At 42.2% G+C, this 11,250-nt stretch overlaps 1 protein-coding gene across 6 annotated transcripts in view; it reads right to left on the bottom strand.

Annotated features, from left to right (window-relative positions):
- The window catches only part of PTPRG (protein tyrosine phosphatase receptor type G), a 610,478-nt gene that overhangs the window by 193,657 nt on the left and 405,571 nt on the right, over positions 1 to 11,250 (bottom strand). For all 6 annotated transcript variants that reach the window (XM_038410554.2, XM_043518167.1, XM_038410556.2 and 3 more), the window contains exon 5: positions 8,055 to 8,150. In XM_038410554.2, coding sequence (XP_038266482.1) covers positions 8,055 to 8,150 — 96 coding nt within the window. The remainder of the gene's footprint in view (positions 1 to 8,054; positions 8,151 to 11,250) is intronic.

Genomic DNA, 11,250 nt, shown 5'->3' with positions numbered 1-11,250 from the left:
AAATTTGTGCTAACTACCTATGCTAAACAACCTGTTCCACATTGTATTTAGCTGTGAAGCTCGGAATACCTTTCCCAGACCTGAAGAAGAGCTCTGCTGCATGCCCCATTCCAGACCCTGGCAGCTGCGAAACACCACCATCCAAAATCCCTGCTCAGAGCCATCCCGCTACGCATAGGGAAGGTTGCTTTAACTCCACCATATCGAAGCTAACTGTGACCGGACATCGTCATCACCAAGGAGGACTGGAAGAAGATCGTCATAGTGGACGTCACAGTGCCCTTCGAGAACAGGACTCCGGCCTTCCATGATGCCCAAGCTTGAAAGGGGCAAAATACGCTCCTCTGGCCAAAACCTTGAGAGCTAGGCGTTACCAGGTTCAGACACATGCGCTGATCGTCTGAGCCTTGGTTGCATGGGACCCCAGTAACGAGTGAGTGTTGAGTGAATGCGGAGTCGGTCAACGCTACACTCGGCTGATGTGGCAACTCATGGTGTCGGACGCCATCAGGTGGTCAAGGGACATCTTCATAGAACACATCACAGGACATCGGCAATACCAGGAGGGATGAGCTGGAGTGCCGATGAGAAGCGCAGTCAGGAAAGTAACCAAAATACTTTCCGCACGGATTGTATTTTCTAAATGGACAACCTACCCTAAATGCTCAGTTACTGAGGGACAATCTTCACTCTGATATTTTGCTTTCCACAACCAACTCTCTGTATAACTTTTCATGAGTGATTACCCCAAATACTTGGATGCCAATATCTAAACTACATTCTTAAATCTATTCACCTAAATCTGGGCTATTGCTGATTATGTACTCTATGTATCATATGACATTTTAAAACAAACTTTGTATTGTGGATAATCTAAGCACTACACCCATATGTACAGACACTCTTTTCTCAACCTATTATATAATTTAACATTAGCTGTAATAAAAATTTTAAATCTGAAAGCTTGTCTCTCTCTCCAACAGAAGTGGATCCAATAAAAGATACTACTTCACCCACCTTCTCTCTCTAATATCCTGCGACCCACACGGCTACAGCAACACTGTGTGCCATCCAGACTGGCAGTCCCAGCAGAGAAACTGATGATTTTAACCACATCAATGGAACCTCGAGACACCTCTCAGCTTCTCAAATGTGAGGAGCATGGGCCGAACCATAGAAAGAAGTATGCACAGCCACTACATGTGCCCTGCCTGTTCTATAGCTCAATGGAGGACTCCTGGCTGAAGGACAATAGATACATGGAATCTAGCGTCTTTCACTAGCAGTGAGTTCACTTTGAAATCATTACAGGGTTAGATGCTGAATGACCCATATAGCAAGGTAAAAGGGACACCCAGTACAAAAACAGGTGCACGATTAAGACATTCACAGCATGGACACAGTCCTTGATAAGCTGAGCCAAATCTACTGTTGTTTGTACTCAAGCACTTACCATATTCCCTCAGATACAGTATTTTTCTTGAATGCTGCTTAAAGTGAGGTTATGGTCAGGACAGCAACTGTGTACAATGGAGCCTTTTTCCCTCACTGTATCTGCTCCTATGTCTTCAGCATTTTGCTACATGTATGTGAGACATGGACTCTAAGAAAACAGGCCATTCAAACCAGGATGGATTTGATTTAAATCAAATTGATTTAAATCATGGTTTAAATCACTAGTCAGGAAGACTCGATTTAATTGTGGATTTCTACATAAAAGTGCATTCTTGTTGGTTGTTATAACCTTAATATATATTCTTCACAACTCAGAGATAGATGAGACCCAAAGTGGTTTCTTTTATGGCCTGCTGCCATTATAGGTTTTCCCTTCTAGTGAGAGGATGGTACGGTAGATCTCAAATCAATGAAAGCTACACTCAGAAAGACCTCAAGACTTCTGGAATATGCTGCTCAAACAGTTTCACTTTTGTTTCTACTGCCTGTCCCTCCCTTCTCACATTTATCTCAAGACTTCTTCTCCTTGTCCAGATCTATTCTGTCCCCAAAAATCTTCTATTTGTTGAACTTTTTGAAACTTTGCACTTTTAGAGAGAGGTAAGGGATTGACTCTGTGTACACAAATTTGCAGAGGGACAATAGGGTTGAAGTCTGCTATTTCTCATCTCTATATATTATTTATATATTTAAAAACATTTTTGCTGTTCACAGGCATGTTATCTCTGGAGACACAAATCCATAGTTTGAGAACTGCAAAACTAAGCATCTCTGATGGTATCTTCTAGACCAGGGGCAGGCAAACTTTTTGGTCTAACGACCACATCGAGTTTTGGAAATTGTATGGAGGGCCAGTTAGGGGAGGGGGTCATGGCCTTGCCCCCACCTCCTATCTGCCCCCTCCACTCCAGGACTCCTGCCCCATCTAACCGCCCCTGTTCCCTAATGGCCCCCTGGGGACCCTTGCCCCATCCACCCACCCCCGCTTCTTGTCCCCTAACCGCCCCCAGACTCCTGCCCCTAACTTCCCCCCACCGCCCCATCCAACCCCTCCTCTCATTCCTGACTGCCCCCCCACCCGGGACCCCTGCCCCATCCAACCACCCCTTCTCCCTGTCTCACCTGACTGCCCCCGGAACCCCGGCCCCTGACTGCCCCCTGCCGTCCCATCCAACCCCCCCTCCTTCCTGACTGCCTCCCCAGGACCCCTGCCCCCATTCAACCCCGTTCCCGCCCCGACTCCTATCCACACCCCCGCCCAATGACCACCACCCCAAACTCCCCTGCCTTCTATCCAACCCCCCCACTCCCTGGCCCCTTACCCACGGTGCCTGGAGCACGGGTGGCTGGCAGCTCTACAGCCACGCAGCCCAGCTGGACCCAGGCCGTGCCGCCGCCACCACTACCGTGCAGCACAGAGCACCGGGTCAGGCCACGCTCTGCAGCTGCACTGCCCCAGGAGCTCCCAGCCCCGACGCCCAGAGCATTGCGCCAGCGGTGAGGTGAGGCTGCGGGGGAGGGGGGACAGCTTCCCTGGCCAAGAGCTCAGGGGCTAGGCAGGAGGGTCCTGCAGGCCAGATGTGGCCCTCAGGCTGTAGTTTGTCCACCTGTGCTCTAGACTGAGCACTGAGTCCCATTGGGTAGATAGAGAGATTAACCTAAATAATCTATACAGAAGCCCTTGGAACCCCATAAGATTGGGTCCCTAATCCATGAACTATTGAAACTCATTTACAAAAAACTTTTCTTAAACATTACATGAATATATTGTCTCATACTATAGAATCAGAATTTATAATCCCTATTTCATAATGAGATATCTTTGAGCTATAATGTATCTTAATTAAAACTATCTTTAGATAGGTTTTTCCTCAAAAAGCTTTTTATCAAAAAAATTCAATTTTTAATTAAAAAAAATCATTGATTTTTATCCACCCTGATTCAGAGGCTTTCTGCCTTCAAATTGAAATGCTACAGGCAATTGTTGCGCATTAGCTCTATCTCCTATATGACTAATGAGGAGGCAACTGCCCAAATGTACCATATCAGTGGAGCGATACCTGATATTATCAAGACAATCAGACAAAGCAAACTTGAATTTGTGGGACATGGAAGCAGAGAAGATTGCCAAAGCAAGTTTTGCAGGAACTGGTGCCGGGGCAGGGGGCACCTGCCATGAATGTGATTTGACAATGAGACTCACTGGCTGGGATGCAGTATTGGACACTTCTCAAGGCTGTGTGAAGACGGCACATCGTGGAGAGAGATGGCTGGCCAATTCTTCCCATGACTTGTATTGTGTTTACTGTGCACTGTGATGACACTTTTGTCTGTGTCTGCTCCCTATGCATCCAAGGAGATTAATCTGCTAATTTTTAATGACAAAAATGAGTTTTGACTTCTATTAGGAGCACAGACCCCACTCATTTTTGGGAGAGTAAACTGGATTCTTTCCTGCCTTGTGCATCTCCAACAAGCTGGCAGGGTGAAATTTGATCAAGGCTGATCAGGGCTTAAGTCAGACTTAAATTGCACATAGGCCTCATGCTGGCAGAAAACCCATTGCTTTACTTGCAAACTGAGAACATCTGATATGGAGTCCTTGAGAAACAATCAACATGGAACACCCCATGGTATTATTTTAGAGAATCATTTTTCAGGAGTATAACCACACTCAAAAACAAACTCATTAACACCTATGAATGCATGCTGCTTGCACCTGCAAGAATTTCTTATTCGACTTAACCTTGTAATTTTATTCACTCATAAGGTCAACTACGCTGACATCAATTAAAATAATAATAATAATAATAATAAATAATAAGGCTTGAGATAAAGTCTCTGAAAGCAATGAGAAAAATACAGACTTCATCAGCACTCATTACAACCAAGTTGTAATTGCTTCAGTTTAGTCAAGTTCAGATCCAATGTACTATTCTTGAAAAGTGCCCTTGAAACAGAATGAATTCAATAAAAAAAAAATTCTTTATGGTGTAAGTTAAATTATTAAAAAAGAGGAAAAGAAGGGTTCTTAACTATTCAATGTTTCACCAATAATTATATTGCTCAGTATAATATGAACTTACTGCGGAACCTGAGTTTAGAAGGAACTTGTGAATATCAGTCAAGCACAAAACACCTACCAGACCATAAATTAGGTGTGGTACACACACAAATCCAGTCTAACACTGCATAAAACCTTAGGAATAATTCAAGCCTTCATTTAATGACAAACCCTAGCAAATCCATTACATGATACAATATTTATGTAGCAAAATCGGCACTATTTAATTTCTTTTTGTATTTAAAAAACAAGCTTTGTCCCATAATAAATCCAACACTTAGAAACATATTCCTAAGTGGTGAAGAGAGAGAAGGCTTTGTTTACTAGACAAAAAACAAGCGTCTAAAGAATTGGAAACTGAGTTTAATATTGGAAGGGCCAGTAGTATCACAGAAAAAGCAGACAGTGACATCCTGGAATTTTTTGGGCGGAAGTTAGAAAACCATTCTTCAAGGTGTCTACTTGCAAATAGTTATTTAAAACATCAGGATAAATAAGGTTATTTGCATATACTCCAAAGAATGATGTTAAGAGAAGTATTCAGCACCTAGTGGTAGAGAGGGAAACCTTTTCTTCTTATTTTTTGGTCTGTCTAAGTCACGATTCACTATCTCCCACTCTATGATATGCCCCAGCATGCAATATGCAGCTAGATTACAACCAGAATAGAAGCCCACTGGAGCAAAGAAGGAGCCTTCAGACAGTCAGGGGCATTTCATATTTAGATATGCATCATGGTTTGCAAAGGTTAATAATGATTTACTCTCCTTGGAGATATCAATTTTAATTTTACACCCATTTATTTTGTCTTAAGTCAGATTGCAAAGGTCATCTGAAGCTTTTTCTTTCTATTCAGAACCACTGAAATACAGAAGTTCCATATGTAATAATTTCCCTATCCCCTAACCCTCCAGTCCTGCAAAGACTTACACATGTGCCTATGTATCCCACTGGTCAGCATGTGTCATGCATCCCTGATCCATAGAGGAGAAAAGTCTCATCCAGCTGACGCTATGTACCATAGCTCTTTAGCTCAAGACACATGCTTTCAGCTCTAGAAACTCCCCAGTTGTTCAACCCCTAGTGCTGGCCAAGATTGCAGCTGTCATGCTTAACACTGAAGTCAATGGGGCTACTCCAGGTGTGCCAAATTCCTCACAACTTTAAATCTTTGCAGGATTAGGGCCCAGATAGCTAGACATTTGCACAGGTGACTTGTCATCCTTTTGTACAGTTACCCAAAGGTAGTCTTCAAACTGATCCAAAAAGTGAATCACTAATACATAACTGGTTTATAATTCAAACTTGGAGGCAGAAAAATTAGGAGAAAAAAAAATTCTTTGCAACTACAAGGCAGGCCTATCATCAGGTCACTATGCCTCAGATTTAGCTTAGTCTCATTCTTTGGAAATGATCAGAGATATGGGAGAGCGTTCATCACATTTTATGGTACCTGCAACACAGGAACCCAGCTGCATCATCATACAGATGTCACATCATTAAAGCCCTTCAGGGCTAGGAATCTGAAAAATGTGGATTCCCTGCTTCCCCCAAGGAGTCACAGCACTCAACTGGGCTCAAGATACCTTAATATCAGGATGTTTTACAATACTGAAGTACTACCTTACATTATTTTTAGTGGGTTTTATGGCTCCCTCTGAGCCCTGTAAAGTGGAACTCACAGTAACTACGGCACCTGGTTTTGCAAGTGGAGGAATACAAAAAATAATCACAGTGAATTTTTAGAGACATCTGAAAAAAGTTTCTCTTCCTCCTGACCACTTCCTGTGCCTTTTCCACTTCTTGGGTAGTGGGCAAAGGAGCCTCCGGGGCTCCACCAATTAGACACCAATCCATCCTGATCCACCAATTAGACACAGCTCTCCCTAATCAGGGCTACTCTACAGTGGCTTTAGTAGCCCGAGGACCCCCATTTTGATTTAAAATTTTGCTGCAGACTCCCAAGCCCAACCCCCACTTTACCCCTCCCCCCAAGACCCCTCCCCCTGCTCCAACCCTGCCACTCCTCTTCCCCGCTTCTTTCCGCAAGCACAGTTCCACTGAAGTCAACCCAATGGAGTATGACAATTTATACCTGCTGGGGAACTGCCCCCTTCTCTTTTCCATGGAATGTGGTCAAAATCAAAAGAAGGAAAAGATAAGCCATATTTACTTTGGGCAGCGAAGTCAGGTCTGCCCATCTAACAAAGAAGACAACACGTGTATACCCATGTGTCCATATTCCTTTCAATTGAACAGAATCATCTCTTCTTGCAATCACATATCATATGTTTTAATTCAGCTTCACAAAAGTAATAAAAAGCTCAACCTGCTCTTCAGGACAAACCCTCTACTTTCCCAAAGGTGTGCAATGCCTCTGAAACTCATTAGAGAAACAGGATGTACCATGAGCTTTGTTGTTCTTCCGAAAAAGGAACATTGTGTAACCCACACACCTTCTGGGTGTGATGTTCTGTTCCCTCTAGTGGCACCGAGACCATGAGGAGGGGGAGGGAGGGAGCAAGAGAGAGAGAGAGAGAAATGAGTCTGCTCTACATTCTTATCTAAGAGCCAGTTTGCTTTTAGCTCATGCAGTAGAGGCTCATACACTAAGCTCCAGAGGTCCCAGGTTCGATCCCGCTTGCCAACGACCAGGGTCTGTCAGTGTTACAATTGCACCTGGCATTGGCCACTGTTGGAAGACAGGATACTGGGCTGGACAGACCATTGGTCTGACCCAGTATGGCTGTTCTTATGTTCTTACCTTTAGTTGTTTCACATTGTTCATTAGATACTACCCTGTTTGTGACAGCCCAGTGGTGTAAAGTTGCTTCAACACACTCTCCTCAATTTATCCACCAGTCAGAAAAGTAAAGCCTCTCTTATGATGTAACATGACAAAAAAGCCCAAGATGCTGAACACCACCTCAATTTGATGTGACCTGCCAGCCATCATATGCCGCAGTCTCTGTAAAGGACTGCAGGGCTCAAGTGCGCTGAACCAACGAATGAACTAATTGAACATTCATATTCTTGAAAATACATTAAAACAAGAAATGCATAAGTTCACAGAGTTGGAAATATGGTCTCCCCAAGAACTTGTTACTGTGGCAATTCAGAATAAGAGACTACTACTGAAAAATTGACTGAAGTTATTGATTAATCTGCTGGCAAATTATGTCTGAGTTTAAAATTTTCTACAAACAGAAGCACGTTTATGCAAGTCTGTTAACATTCTGAGAACTTGAGCAAGATGCTTCAGCAGCGAAGTAAGTTCCATGATAAACGTGCTCTCCAATCTGTGCACAAGTCAAGTAGCTATAAAATCAGAATAATTCATGCAAAAATTTTCATTATGTTTCTAAATATACTTATTTTACATTTTAAATCACACATTAGACAATATGAAATATCTTTCATTTAGACAGGTGTGAACAAGAAAACAGATGCATCCATTAAATAAGAAACAATTCAATGAATAAAAAAGAGTCGGCGAACTCTTTGGTTTTAGTGCTTTAGCCACTGTTTAACTTACTTGAAAAAACACAGCTATGGCTCCTATTATCCGATTTTCTAAAATTGCTGCTCCAAAACTGTCAAAGTCGTCAGGATTGTAGAAGTAAATCTGCATCTGTAAAAATGAACACAATCAAATAAATTGTCTATTCCTGTAACTTAACTGAGGCGACATACAGTGCTGCCCTTCCATCAGATGTTACAAATCCAAGATAAACAATATTACACAGCAGAATTCCTTTAACTAGCATTTTGATTAACAGCATGGCTGCTTTACTAGGACAGTAACCAGGGACCAGATACAAGGCAATGAATTTTAATAACAAACCAATGGATAAATAGCGCAGCCGGCCTGTTTAGATGGCGTACCCGTTTTCTGCCAGCATGTTCACATTTCTTTATTCATTACAGGCTTTTCTACAGTTCTATTACAGCTGCTAAATAAGTTTATCTTGAAAATCGTTAAGGTTTTTTTTAAAAGCAGCATTTTAATGTAGAATGCTACTCTTTTATTTCTAAAGCAATTCATGAGATAAAAAAAGAGTATCTGTATCAATGCATTTTTGTGAGCCTCTGATCATCAGGACTGTCAGTTAGTTCCATACTTTTCCCTGACTTCACTTAAACATCAACCAATTTTGCCTCAAGAGCTCCAGCATATAGAAGAATTATGACTGAATAGCACCTTCACCCCTACTCATGTACACTGACGATCGTCACCACATTGATTAGTGTGTTCCGTGGAAAGAGCACTGGATGAGGAATCAAGAGACCTAGGCTCTATTCCCAACTCTGCCACTGGCCTGCTGGGTGACCTTGGGCAAGTCTCTACACAGTTTCCTTTGCCCGTCTTTGCTATTTAGATTGTAAGCACTTCAAAGCAGACACTGTTTCTTACTATGGATCTGTACAGTGCACAATTCTGTCAGTTCCTAATCCCAAGGGCCTACGGTAACATGGGTAATGTACGTGCTGGTTCTGACAACGTTTCTGCCCTTCCCTGCTCTCTGATGGTTCTGAGAGATGGCTTGTGCTCTTCTGAGATCACGCTGTGGAACAAATCCTATCATCGCTTTTGCATGCGTATCAGTGCATCATGCTGCCTCAACCGGCAGGTTTCCACTATAACCATGTCAAAGGCACATTTAGCCTCCTCAAGTGAAAAATAAATTGTAATTATCTTCCTGGGATAGTTACCAGACATGTTCAGTGATTCCCAGGGTTCTGGCAGCATACACTGGTTCTAAAGGTGTGAAACTACAGCAGCACCTGTACATCTAATGAAGCATTATCATGGGGAGAAAAGAAGAGGCCAAGATGAGGATCAATCTCTAATAGTGGAAATGAAGAAAGAAAATCACTTTTCAAATGGTTCACAACAATTGTAAAAATCCACCGGAAAATATCCTTGCCTGGGAGTGACGGAAGGCGATTTCCTCCTCCCCTCTCCCCCCCCGGCCCGACCTCATATACCAGTGTATTTACAGAGCTCAGAGATTCTGGCAGTGTCTTACAAATGTAGCGCCTCCAGACTTGGCCAGCTTTTGACTTGAACAAACAGACTGAGAAACATCCAAGTCATTGATGTTAAAATTAAAAACAATTCATTTTAGGTTGAATTGTTTAGAGTTCATTTTAACTTTTACAGACAGAAGCTCACTAGACATGGTAAATTACATTTTACTTCCCCTTAAAAAAAAACAGACTACAATTGGGTATTCCTCACATAAAAAAATTTAATATACAGTCCTCATCCGAGTTTATGAAGGAAAGTATCATTCAGTGTGTTCAGTTATAAGCCAAAATCATTATAGACCATTTTTGCTCATAATATTTTGAGGAAATTAATTTTTATAATAGACTTTTGGATAACAGTGCAAATGACTTTGGTGAAATGGTCGAGTTGAGATCCTCCATCTCAGCACTGTAACTGCAGAGGCTAATCAACAGTATACACCTGCCTGATTACCACCTGTGTTGAAACATTTTCATGGAGCTCCCCTGATGTCTTTCCACAGAGGGCGGTGCTCTTACCTGTATCAGTCAAATCAAGGGGAACTGTACTGTATGAAAAAGCATTTTCATTTGTCACACACTAACATGCCTACATGAGCATATGGCTGGAAGGAATTTAGGAGTAGAGTCTTCCAAGGAATGCCATAATTATATGTGCATGTGTCACACAGAAATAGTGTTAAGAGGAAGATAACACGGCCATGGTTAAGTACTCAAATTTCCACAGTTAAACTGCATGTGAAACCTGGTATTCTGACACAGTTTGATCATGTGATCACATACTACTTCCTCCCATAATACAATATACTTTTTCAGCAACTTCAGATACGTGTAGCATATTTTCATTTTTTTATACTTAATGTGTGTTCCATTATCAGAATGGTCTTGTATAATATTATTATGAAACATTTATTACAATGGTATCTGAGGACCAACCAAAGCTTCACTGTGCTAGGCCCTGTACAAACCCAGTAGTAGACTGTTCCTACTCCAAAGAGCTTACAATCAAAATAGACAGGACAGACACAGAGTGGGGGAAGGGGTAGAACACACCAGCAGAACAAAAAGAGATAGCAGCTAATGGCAGGTTAGTTCCATGATGAGTTGTTTATTTTTTTTGGCCGGGGGGGGGGCGGTCATTAGGAGGGGATCAGCTAAATGGAAAGCAAAGGGGAGGGAGAAAAGATATTGTAGGGAGCTGGGGTGAAGAAGCCAACGCAGGGGAGAAGAAGGACAAGTGTGGAGTGAAGCTGAGGTAGAGAGACTGGGCGATGGGAGGGTTGAAGCAAACAGCTAAACAGCACAGGGTAGAGAAGTCCAGCAAAAACTGCAGGACGTTTTCTGAATGTCCGAAGGTCCATACATTGGCTGCTCCTGCCAGCTGGAGTCTGGCGTATCTTCACTAATAGACATTTTAACTTAATGTTTTCTACCAGCAGCACAGACTTCCTTAGCTACAATTCAGAGAAAAAAGACAATTAGCTATAAAGCTAACTTCACTGCATACATAGGTGACGTAAATATGCCAGTAAATTTTCACTATTACTCATTGTTATATGCTTAATATGTACAATGTGCTGTGCCCTTTAGGTATAAATGACTTTCATGGACTCTGTCTAGCACGCACGGACCATGACTACAAGATACTACAAAAGTGTACTGAATGTTGTAGAAAAATGGCATCTTATTATAATAGAATA

Source organism: Dermochelys coriacea, chromosome 7, assembly GCF_009764565.3.
Source record: "Dermochelys coriacea isolate rDerCor1 chromosome 7, rDerCor1.pri.v4, whole genome shotgun sequence".
Taxonomy (NCBI): domain Eukaryota; kingdom Metazoa; phylum Chordata; order Testudines; family Dermochelyidae; genus Dermochelys; species Dermochelys coriacea.
This window is presented reverse-complemented; position numbering and strand designations above follow the sequence as displayed.